General features: G+C 37.2%; 1 protein-coding gene across 3 annotated transcripts in view; it reads left to right on the forward strand.

The window, feature by feature from the left end:
- Nucleotides 1–13,277, forward strand: part of HEPH (hephaestin) — a 137,150-nt gene that overhangs the window by 686 nt on the left and 123,187 nt on the right. For all 3 annotated transcript variants that reach the window (XM_045995747.1, XM_045995746.1, XM_045995744.1), the window contains exon 2: nucleotides 8,417–8,619. In XM_045995747.1, the coding sequence (XP_045851703.1) occupies nucleotides 8,444–8,619 (176 nt within the window). In that variant the 5' untranslated portion in view covers nucleotides 8,417–8,443. The remainder of the gene's footprint in view (nucleotides 1–8,416; nucleotides 8,620–13,277) is intronic.

Genomic DNA, 13,277 nt, shown 5'->3' on the forward strand with positions numbered 1-13,277 from the left:
TTATTTTTTTAATTTAATATTTCCAATTCTTCTGGGTCTTCATAGGTTTTAGGATATTGATCTCTGTTAATCCAGACTATATTTTAGCTACATTTTTTCTCCTGAGGGAAAATGTTGGTAATACAGTCCTGGGTTTTCACTCTACGAATTGCTAGAAATGGGAGAGGTGGAATTAATGTACATTTAAAAAAATCTAAAAGTGACTGGTGCACAGCAGACACATAATTTTGAAGTCACTTTCTTCATCTCAAAAAAGTTATCTGTTTCTCCCCTTAACAACACAGTATGATAATGAGGTGGCTAAAAGTCTAGATGGGCCCAGTAAAATTCCCCTTCTCCTTTAACTTCATAACAGTGTGACCTTGTACATGTTACCTTCTTTCTCAGAGCCTGGTTTTCTTCAACTGTAAAATAAGAATTAGAGTAATTGTTTCACAAGATGATTATGAGACTTAAAGAATGCTTGTAAAGTAGTTATCACAGGGCTTGGCATGTAGAAAGCTCTTCATTTTATTACCAGTTTCATTTTTTTCTATTATCAAGCAGCCATGCCTTAGAATAACAGGCAGGGCTTATAACTGTGTTTCACAGCAGAAGGAAAAAATTCTGTGGGTGTGGGGGCCCTTCCCACATCTAATAAGTCTTCCAAAAGACCCTGTTTCTTTTTTTTAACATCTTAATTTAATTTTATTTTTCTCAGTGTTCCAAGATTCATTGTTTATGCACCACACCCAGTGCTCCAGGCAATATATGCCTTCCTTAATACCCAACCACCAGGTTCAACCATACCCTCACCCCCTCCCTTCCAAAACCCTCAGTTTGTTTCTCAAAGTCCAGTATCTCGTGCTTCACCTTCCCCTCCGATTTCCCCCAATTCACTTTTCCTTTCTTTCTCTTAATGCCCTCCATGTTATTATAAGGTTGCTGCAATTTGTCCTTGAGCTTTGACTGGTCACACTGACAGTGCATTCTCCTCCCTCTTTCAGCAAAGACCAACTATCAGGTTTTGATAAGAAAAATGCAGCCCACCCTCTGAGATCTTAACTGGGATGTGAAACCCATCCTCCTGAGATCCTAACTGGGATGTGAACACCCAGATATGATCAAAGAACCATGCCGGGTTTTGTACCAAACTGGGCCAAACAAGACATTCCAAAAGTTTACTTTTGGGGAAAATAAAAGCACCCAGCATTGACCTATCTTCTATTCACTTTACTCCACTAGCACCAGCCAAATTGGAACCTTGGGCTTATTTATAAGAAAGGCTCTATAACTCAGGATACTGACCTAGCAGGGTTGACCAACTCATACCAGGGGCTGAAGTTCAGCATTACTGGGCTGCTGACATAAATATGGAAGGGTTTACCCTAGCAAATGTAAGCTTTCCAAATCCTACCAAATCCTACCTCACCTTTCTTTCTTTGCAAAAACCTTTATTTGGCTGGGTTTAGGGGACTCCTAGGTCACTGGGAAAGTCAGTGTCAGAGAGGTTGGAGGAAGCTTGGCTGGGTGGGCAGAAAAGTTAAATTGAACAAGAGGCTCCTTTCATTTCTTTCGCCAAAATGACCAGGACCACAGTGGCTTGACTGCTTCAGGGATAGTCACAGAGTTGTATAAAATAGTTAATTTTCTTGTTGAAATAATGTGCTCATTTCTGCTTCACAAATTGAGGAGTTTATTGAGGTGATAGATCTGAGGACTACATAAATAGGAACCTCAAACACTTAAAAGCAACCACTTGGTTTTTATATTTTGAGATCCAAATTGGTGTAGAATAAGCCAATAATTGATAACTGAACCAAACTATCAGCTTTAAATCAAAATTGTTACTCATGTGTAGTGTCTAAATAGCAGAAATATTTTAGAAAACATGGGTTCATCTTCTGTCTTTGCCAGTAACTGGCTGCTTGACTTTGAGTAAATCCCTTTACCTCTCTGACCTCAGTTTTCTATATGTCACATCAAGGAATTGATGAAAGTTGGTTTCTGAAAGTCTTTATAGATATATGACATTATAATATGTTATAATACAATATATAATATAATATATATGACATTATAATATGACATATAGATATTTACATTTATATCTATATCTATCTATCTATATATATTGCCCATGTGGCATTTTGATATATATCCATATAGATCTATATATATCAATGTGTTATATATATATATATATATATATATATATATTCCATGTGGCATTTTGATATATATCCATATATATATATGTACATATATATATGTATATATATAGTAAAAAGCTCAATGTGATATATATATATGTACATATATATATGTATGTATATATATGTATATGTATATATATATGTACATATATATATGTACATATATATATATATATATCACATTGAGCTTTTTACTAAGCATCTATTGTATTCCAAGATCTTTGCTAGGAACTCAAATCCTTGATTTTGCTTGAACTTTGAAACAATCTTGTGAGATAAATATTCCCATTTTTGGATGAGAAAACTGAGGCTCAGGCAGGTAAAGGTGATTTGTTGAAAAGTCACAACAATTACAGGCAAGAAGAAGGATTTGAATACAGGTCATCTAATTTAAAATTAGTTTACTTTCTATGATACTGCAACTGAGGTATGAGGAAATAAAGCAGTCTTATTACCAGAAATACCAATATGCAGTGGAATCATATTGTCCCAGAAATGGTATTGTGGTGACATACTGGACATTATTGTCAGGCTGGGGAATCAGAAATCTTAGGGTCTAGTACTGGCTCTCAGGATTTCAGGTGCGTTTCTTCCTCTCTGGGCCTCAATTTTCCCATCTTTGGCATGCTAGGATAGAGTAATAATGATTAAATAATAATATGAATTGTACTTGTACTATCTGGAACACTTAGGGGCTTTTAACATTTTCTGCATTTTCCCTCCCAGAAGAGAAAAACCTATACCTACTGAAGGTGAGAAAATCCCTATTGTGGAATTTATTTTTTTAAGTTTTTACTCAAATTATAGTTAATTAACATACAGTGTACCTTTAGTTTCAGGTGTAAAATATAGTGATCCAACGCTTCCATACAACACCTAGTGCTCATCACAAGTGCACTCCTGAATCACCATTACCTATTTAACCCTTCCCCACCCACCTACCCTTTGTTAACCATCAGTTTGTTCTCTATAGTTAAGAGTTTGTTTCTTGGTTTGTTCTGTCCCCACCCCCCTTCTTTCCTCTTTGCTTGTTTGTTTTGTTTTAAGTCACAGGGTAAAGAAAAAACATTAAAACATTAAGAAAACAGAGAACCAAAGGTCAGTCTTGATGGAGAGTTCTATTAGAAGTGCTGCCAGGCTTAGAGACAAACCCCTAAAATTAGCTCAGCATTCCTGTGTTCAGTTGAATGATCTTTTGTCTAGAATGAGCCTGTTCAGTCCGGTGTAGCCCAACAGAGAAAGAAAGATGGAGGGAGAGAAAAGAACATTGTGGCATTAAAGGAACAACTTGCAAATCCTAGGGAAAACAGTAATGCAAATTCTTTTGGGTAATGGGGACCAAGCCCATGTGGCATTTTGATGACAGGAAGATGAGGTTAAGGAAGAAGAGACTTGATTTGTTGTTAAGTTTCTCCCTAAGGCTACTTTCAAGGGTATATAATTAAACTATGTCTAATTCCAAGTAGCCCAGAAATTCATTCACTCTTTCTTTTTCCATCTCCATCACTCCCTCTCTCTGTTTCCACCTCTCCTCCTTTGGACATCTCTTTATTCTGTATTTCTCATCTTTCTTTTCTTTTCTTTTCTTCCTTTCTTTCTCCTTTATCTTCTTTCTCCCTCTCTCTTTACTTCCCTTCTTCCTCCCTCTTTCTTTCTTTCTTTCTTTCTTCTTCCTTTCTTCATTTCTTTTTCTTTCCTCTTTTGGCTTTCTCCTAGGACTCTTCCTCACCTTACCTATTTCATTTTTTAAAAACCTTTCCCTTTCATATTTTCTCCTGAGTCTGGCCTTTCTTTAGGACTTCTTTCTCTGGACTCAACTGAGAGAAAATAGCCCTGCCCAGGTAAAAAGATTACATAAGGATTTACATACTTCATTTTAGCCAATTTTCACAGCAAACTAATGAGGAACCCAAAGCAGAGACTATCTCCATTTAATAGATCATTGCCATGTATGGCTCAGGATATTAGGTGACTTGCTCAATGTCATACTACTAATAAATGATAATTCCAGAAATATAGCCTATTTTTTTCTAGGGTCTGAAGATTTTCAGTTTTTACCATTAAATATCCAGGTGATCCTTAAGGAATTTTATGGGTTTTCTTTTCTTCTGTTATAGTGTATTGTAAAGCCAAATTAAAAATGACAATAACAACAATAATAGCAACAACAAATACAGCTTTGGGAAGAAAAAGAGGAAATCAGCAATTAGAGACAAAGAAAACTCTTTTTTTTTCAGGTGACTATTAAATTCTCAGTGCTATCTCATTCAACTACAACTGAAAACAGTATTCAAACCTGTCTATCTGACTCAAAAGTTCTGATATTTTTCATTATATCATGTTGCTTCCAAAGAGACTAATCTCAGCCAAATACATGTCCTGTATGCTTAGCATGTGTTGCTGTGTATGGGAACTTATGAGCGTGTACATGTTGTGCCTATCTATAAAATGTTAAATCGTAGTGATCCTGGTAAGTTTCATTTCTAAACCTATTTCCATCTGTAATAATAATAGCCACTAATACTTTTTTATCACTTACTTGGGCACTTGATCACTTATTTAAGTCCTATGCACTTATAGATTTATATTCATCTAATCCTCAAACTACTCTGAAATATAGTTAATAGTATTAATTCAATTTCAAAGGTGAAAACACTATGTCTAGAGAAATGAAATAGTTTATCAAGTCACACAGGAAAAGTGGAGCTAGGATTGGTTTAGGTAGTCTGATTTCAAACCCTGTGTCCTGGATGCAAAACAGGGAACACAATCCTTATCTCACAAAATTTGAGAATTAAAGAATGGCAGATATAAAAATCATACTATACAGTGGGAAGTGCTAGGCAAATGCTAGGTAGTATCTTTTTCTCAGGTTTTATTGTCTAGCTCTTTTGGTTATTAGTCACCATCTTTGAATGCTTGCTCATTGTATGTTGAAGGTCTGTACTGGTTTATTTATAGAATATTTTCACATTTATTATGATATTCTCTAATTGTGAAACTCTTACCCAGGGCAGTTTTCTCTCTAGTTGAGTTTAAGGTACAACAACTTTGCTGGCATCTTTCTGAAAGAGGAGTTTAAATGATGCCTAGGTTATATCCAAACTTTTATTGAACAAAGTACACCCCCTTCCTGTCAAGTGTTCCAGGGCATTTGTGTTACTAATGTGGGATATATTTAGACACATGTAAATGTACCTGTGTTTTATCAGTGAGTGTGAGTATTGGCAGAGTGTGAGAGCTTAAAATAATTCTTTGAGAACTCTTTATGTGAAACATATTTTTGTAGTTCTGCATTTTTGCATTTCATTATATTCTCAAACACTCATGACCCCCCAAAATTAAGAACCGTATAGGCAGCTCCATTATATTATAGGTAGGGAAGCTTGGGCTTAATAAAGTGAATTGCCAAAAGTTACTCTTTGAAATTAGTGGCAAACTTGAACCAGAGTCAACTGGTGGGAAAATGTATGTTTGTGTCACCTTATGGCACTCTAGTAGTAGCTGTTTATGGTATACCTACAGAGCCTCCATCACCATTTTTGGCAATAGATACACAAAGACTTCTAGGACATGACATCCATCTTCAAAGAGTTTATAGTCCAATCTGAGAAATAAAGACAGTTCATGAGCCAACTCACAGAAAGTTAAAACAAATATAAAGTCTGACTTAATGCAGTTGGGTGTTATAGAGAGTAAGTAGTCTTTCAGAGGTCACTGTTATGGAGAGCCTACAAGGGGTTTTCTGGGGAAGTTAGGATTTAAGTTAGCCCTTAGAGTAGAAATATAGAACATATGGTTTGTCAAGAGAGAGTAGAGATAAATAAAGTGTAGTCAGGTGGGATAAAGAGAAGGAAACCAGCAATTACTTTGTTATGTTCTAAACATGAATCGTACTGGGGCCCTTTCACATAACTTTTCTAATTTAGTTCTCCAAGGTTAACATTATTATAAATATTTTATCAGTAGGAAAACAAGTTTATATTGGTTATGTATTACCCAAGTCTACACAACTGGTCAGTGGGAGACCCAGGTTTTGGAAGGAAAAGCCCAGGAACAGGTCCTCCTCAATATCAAGGGTTTTCTGCCAAATGTCATATGGAGACTTGGAATTAACACTTGAGACATTGCTGTATGTGGAAGGGACTGAGATTTTGTAGGGGAGTCTATTGTTCTGTTTATTAACCAAGGTAAATAGCTAGGTCAAGCCAGAGTAAATATCTGGGAATTTTCTATGTCGGTCTGTATATATCTTTGATTTTATATCTTGATTAATAGTCATATTAATATATGTGAGTCTTTATATATCTTTGATTTTATATTTTTGATTAATAACCATTTTTCATGTGTATAGGACTAGAATTCAGTGAAATGATTTATATAAACCACTGAACATGGTGTTTAGCATATAGTAATCTCTCAATGAATGGTAGCTTCCATATGTATTATCCTCATCATGAATGAGATTAACTAGGTGTATCTCTTGCTATATGAGTATATGTATGTTTCAAGAAGTGATTATAACAACATGTGGTTACATATTTCAGAGTGTATGGGACTTTCACAGATATAGCTATGGCTATAAGTATATGCATGTTCTCTGTGCATATATGTATGAGTGTGCAAGTATATTTTGTGGAAGGTGGTATAGTATAGTGATCGAGAACATGAGGTTGAAGTCATACCTTCCAGGTTTACAACCCAATTCTGCTGATTGCTAATGAGGTGACCTTGGGCAAATTCCTTTACACTTCTGTCATGCAGTTTCTTCTTCTGTAATGTGGGGATAATAATGGCATATGCTTCGTAGTGTGGTTGTGAGGATTAATGATTTAATCTATATAAAACTCATAGAATAGTGTCTGGTTTGCCATTCACACACAATAATATTGATTTATTGTTGTTATTATTATTATTATTATTATTAAAGTCTTAGACTCTTTGTGACAGTGCGATTTTATGTGTGGATGCAAGTGTGTGCATTTCTGGTTTTGGGTAAGACTGCAGGCACTTATGTCTGCTTTTATATAAGACTGCATGCATTTATGTATATGTGTATTTATATTATTGTCTATATTTCTGGTTTTGACTGTAGCTGTGTATGATTTGACTGAATGCTTCATCTCAACCCCAAGAAGTCTAGCCTTTTGGCTGATGTACTGGAAAGGAAGACTGGAGACTCAGTTCTGACTCTGACTCAGGAATTAGCCTAATAAAATGGGTTTGTGCATAGCAGAGAACCAGCAAAGAACATTTCTTCCAAGAAGTTAATATTTCCCTCACATATTTCACTTGTTTTGTTTCATTATTTACTTTTTTGAAGCATAACACAAATGCAGAAACGTGCACAAATGCTAAATTCATAGCACAATATATTTTCACAAACATAACACACCCATGTATCCAGTATGTAGATCAAGAAACATAAGATATCTACAAGCCTTTATCCTCTTCTTTTCCCAGTCACTTATCCCTTCCTAAAGGGCAAACACTATCCTGGCTTCTAACAGCATAGATTAGTTTTACCTGATTTTGTACTTTACATAAATGAAATCATACAGCATGTATATCTTTTTGTCTGGTTTCTGGTGTCTTGTTTCTTTCTGCAATGTTACATTTCTGAAAGACATCTATATTTTTATTTGTAGTTGTAGTTTATTCTTCATCATTGCTACATAGAATTCCACTGTATGAATAAAATACAATTTACTCATTAATTCTAGTGTTCAATGACATATTGGCTATTTCCTATTTTAGGTCTATGACTATTCCAGTAAATGATTTTTGGTGAATTCTCATTTGTTTTTAAACAATTCATAGAGGATGGAAAGTGGCAACAAAGGAAAAAAGAGGTGTAGGGAGAATTGGTGACTTAATTTAGGTACCAGTGAGTCAGAGACCCAACCAAGTTTCTGGTGCTTGTTTCCTAATTCTTGGGCCAGAGTACAGTCTTCCTTTTACACTGCTGAAGGGACTGTATCCAGACTTCTAATCTGAAAGAAGAGATGCATGATTATCACTATAAGTGACTTTTCAACTTTGGTCTCCAAAGTCCAATATGTACAGATCATTGAATATTTCTTGACTTGAAAGAGATCAGGTAAGGGAGAGATTCTGTGCTAATTGTTTTTTTCTTTCTCAGGTAATTGGTTTGGCTCTTGCCTCTTTAGTTTTTCAGACACAGGCAAAGACCTTTTGTTTTCTTTCTCTCTTACCTGCAGCTATTCATCTGACAGTTTCCCAGAGTAATGTGGGCCATGGAACCAGGCTATCTCATCTGGACTCTGTTGTTGATGCAACCTTTGTGGCCCCATTCAACTGATGGGGCCACTCGAGTCTACTACTTGGCCATCAAGGATGTGCAGTGGAACTATGCTCCCAAGGGAAGGAACATCATCAGAAACCAGACTCTGGATGATGACAGGTATGTTTAAACATTTGTGGATCCCTTAAGTTCAGGAGGCAGCATTTTAAAGATCTTTTTCTCAGGGTGTGTTAGCAGCCAGCTCTTGATCTCCATGGCCATATAACGAGTGGTACATTTGCTGGTAAGAGTTATTTGACTCAGGAGACAGCAACCTACAAGAAGTCTTCTTTTCCACACTGAGGTGCCTCAGCATTTTTAGGGTCTTAAAGGATATTCCATATTCTCTTGTTTTGAAAATGATATCTACCATGCTTTCAAAAAAAGAAAGAAACATGAAATATATAAATATTTAAAGATGTGTGTACTGGAAATATGCTCCTGTACTTGAGTGGAATGACATTAATATTGGATATGTGAAAATGTGAAAAAATGTGGCAAGCCTCAGAATCAAGGTAATAATAGTAGTAGCTATGACTTATGTAAGTGTCTCTGCAACAGTCACCATACTAGAAATTTACATGCTTTCTCTCACCTAATTTTCACAGAAGCTCTAGGAGGTGAGTATGAATATTCTCATCTTACAGATGAGAAAACTGAGATTCAAGACAATCAAGAGACTTGACCAAGTCCTATAGCTAGTAAATAGAAGAACTGGAATTTAAACTTGGGCAATGCAGATATAAAGCTAGTACTCTTTTCACCATTTTGCATTTCACAAATTCCATAAGATTAATATTTCCTAAATTTTGAGCATTGCTATGTTCTTCAAATATCTGTTAAAAATAATGTATTAAATAATCTTTTGTGAACATGAATCACTTTACCTCCTCAAATCCTCAGAAATTTCCAAAGTTGACTATAATATCTAAAAGATCTATAGGATGTATTAGAGTGAGAAAAGCAGCTACCTTTTTTGGATGCTTGTTTGTTTTTGACAAACCACCTCCTTGTCCATCTAGTTTTAAAGTAAAACAGACATTTTATTAGAGGTGTCCTTGAGGGATAACTTTATTAAGTCCCATCCCCCATTCTATTGTTTTGTTGTATTTATTTATTTATTTATTTATTTCCCTCACTATAGCACATAACCTTCCCAATGAACATCACCCAGGGACTCCATCCCTCCAACCCCCTTCCCCTCCAGCAAACCTCAGTTTCTTTCCTGAGATTAAGAGTCTCTTATGGTTTGTCTCACTCCCTGATCCCATCTTATTTCATTATTCCTTCCCTTCTCCATGACCCACCCACTGCCTCTCAAATTCCTCATATCAGAGATATCATATGATAATTGTCTTTCTCTGATTGACTTATTTCGTTTAGCACAATACCCTATAGTTGCATCCACATTGTTGCAAAAGGCAAGATTTCATTTTCCTTTTTTTTTAAAGATTTTATTTATTTATTTGACAGAGAGAGAGATCACAAGTAGGCAGAGAGGCAGGCAGAAGAGAGGAGGAAGCAGTCTCCTTGCAGAGCAGAGAGCCAAATGTGGGGCTCGATCCCAGGACCCTGAGACCATGACCTGAGCCGAAGGCAGCGGCTTAATCCACTGAGCCACCAAGGCGCCCCTCATTTTCCTTTTTTGAAGGCTGCATAGCATTCCATTCCACACATATACACATATACATATATGTATATATATACACACATATATATATGTAGAAGATGTGGTATATATATGTATATATACATATATATGGTATATATATGTGTCTATGTCTATGTGTGTGTATATATGTGTGGGTATATATACATATAGATATGTGTATATATATATATGGAATATATACCACATCTTCTTTATCCATTCATCTGTTTTTTTATCATTCTTTTTATTTATTTCATTTCAGCATAAGAGTATTCATTGTTTTTGCACCAAACCCAGGGCTCCATGCAACAAGTATGCTCCCTAATACCCACCACCTTGTACCCCCAAACTCCCACCCCCCGCCCCTTCAAGACCCTCAGGTTTTTTTTCAGAGTCCATAGTCTCTCATGGTTCACCTCTCCTTCCAATTTACCCCAACTCCCTTCTCCTCTCCATCTCCCCTTGTCCTCCATGTTATTTGTTATGCTCCACAAATAAGTGAAACCATATGATACTTGACTCTCTGCTTGACTTATTTCGCTCAGCATAATCTCTTCCAGTCCCATCCATGTTGCTACAGAAGTTGGGTATTCATCTTTTATGATAGAGACATAATACTCCATAGTGTATATGGACCACATCTTCCTTATCCATTCGTCCGTTGAAGCACATCTTGGTTCTTTCCACAGTTTGGGTACCGTGGCCATTGCTGCTATAAACATTGGGGTACAGATGGCTCTTCTTTTCACTACATCTGTATCTTTGGGGTAAATACCCAGTAGTGCAAATGCAGGGTCACAGGGAAGCTCTATTTTTAATTTCTTGAGGAATATCCACACTGTTCTCCAAAGTGGCTACACCAACTTGCATTCCCACCAACAGTGGAAGAGGGCTCCCTTTTCTCCACATCGTCTCCAACACACGTTGTTTCCTGTCTTGCTAATTTTGGCCATTCTAACTGGTGTCAGCTGGTATCTCAATGTGGTTTTAATTTGAATCTCCCTGATGACTAGTGATGATGAACATTTTTTCATGTGTCTGATAGCCATTTGTATGTCTTCGTTGGAGAAGTGTCTGTTCATATCTTCTGCCCATTTTTTGATATAATTATCTATTTTGTGGGTGTTGAGTTTGAGGAGTTCTTTATAGATCCTGGATATTAACCATTTCTCTGTATTGTCATTTGCAAATATCTTCTCCCATTCCGTGGGTTGCCTCTTTGTTTTGTTGACTGTTTCCTTTGCTGTGCAGAAGCTGTTGATCTTGATGAAGTCCCAAAAGTTACTTTTGGCTTTTGTTTCCTTTGCCTTTCGAGACATATCTTGAAAGAAATTACTGTGGACGATATTGAAGAGGTTACTGCCTATCTTCTCCTCTAGGATTCTGATGGATTCCTGTCTCATGTTAAGGTCTTTTATCCATTTAGAGTTTATCTTTGTGTACAGTGTAAGAGAATGGTCGAGTTTCAATCTTCTACATATAGCTATCCAGTTTTCCCATCACCATTTATTGAAAAGACTCTTTTTCCACTGTATATTTTTTCCTGTTTTGTCAAAGATTATTTGACCATAGAGTGGAGGGTCCATATCTGGGCTCTCTACTCTGTTCCACTGGTCTATGTGTCTATTTTTATGTCAGTAACACACTGTCTTGGTGATCACAGCTTTGTAGTAAAGCTTGAAATCAGGTAACGTGATGCCGCCAGTTTTATTTTTGTTTTTCAATATTTCCTTAGCAATTTAGTGTCTCTTCTGATTCCATACAAATTTTAGAATTATTTGCTGCAGCTCTTGAAAAATACCGGTGGAATTTTGATCGGAATGGCATTAAAAGTATAGATTGCGGGGGAGGAGTCAAGATGGCGGAGAAGTAGCAGCCTGAGACTACATCAGGTAGCAGGAGATCAGCTCGATAGTTTATCTAAACATTGCAAACACCTATGAATCCAACAGGAGAGTGAAGAGAAGAAGAACAGCAACTCTAGAAACAGAAAATCAACCTCTTTCTGAAAGGTAGGACTGGCGGAGAAGTGAATCTAAAATGACGGGAAGATAGACCGCGGGGGGAGGGGCCAGCTCCCGGCAAGCGGCGGAGGAACGGAGCACAAAATCAGGACTTTTAAAAGTCTGTTCCACTGAGGGACATTGATCCAGAGGCTAAACCAGGGTGAAGCCCACGCGGGGTCAGCGTGGCCCCAGGTCCCACAGGGTCACAGAAGGATCGGGGGTGTCAGAGTGTCAGAGAGCTCGCAGGTATTAGAACGGAGAAGCCGGCTGCAGAGACAGAGCCGAGGACTGAACTCTCAGCTCACGGTTACCTTGAACTGGTCGCTGGCTGGGTGAGCTCGGAGCACGGCTAGAGGCTGGTATGGGAGTGATTGGATGCTGTCCTCTGGGGGTGCACTGAGGAGTGGGGCCCCAGGCTCTCGGCTCCTCCGGGCCGGAGACTAGGAGGCCGCCATTTTCATTCCCATCCTCTGTAACTCTACGGAAAGCGTTCAGGGAACAGAAGCTCCCAAAAGCGAACCCGAGTCGATTACTTAGTCCGGCCGCCGGTAAGGGCGGTGCAATCCCGCCTCGGGCAAAGACACTTGAGAGTCACTACAACAGGCCCCTCCCCCAGAAGATCAACAAAATATCCAGCCAGGACAAAGTTCATCTATCAAGGAAAGTAGGTTCAATTCCTAAGACAGCAGCCCAATTCCAGAGGAGGAGAAAGCAAAGCACGGAACTCATGGTTTTCTCCCCATGACTCTTTAGTCTTGTGGCTATTTCAATTTTTTTTTCTTTTATCAATTTTTTTTCTTTTTTTTTCTTCTTCTGCTAAATTTTTTAAAACTTTTACCCTTTTCTTTTTTAACGTTTTTTGACTAGTTTATCTAAATATATATATTTTTTCTTTCTTTTTTATATTTTTTCTTTATTTGTTTTATTTTTTAAATTCTTTTCTTTTTTTTTCCTGAACCTCTTTTTATCCCCTTTCTCCCCCCCACAGTTTGGGGTCTCTTCTCATTTGGTTACAACGCATTTTTCTCGGGTCTTTGCCACCCTTTTAGTATTTTATTTGCTCCTTCATATCCTCTTATCTGGACAAAATGACAAGGTGGAAAAAATCACCACAAACAAAA

This window comes from Meles meles, chromosome X (assembly GCF_922984935.1).
Source record: "Meles meles chromosome X, mMelMel3.1 paternal haplotype, whole genome shotgun sequence".
In the NCBI taxonomy this organism is placed as follows: Eukaryota; Metazoa; Chordata; class Mammalia; order Carnivora; family Mustelidae; genus Meles; species Meles meles.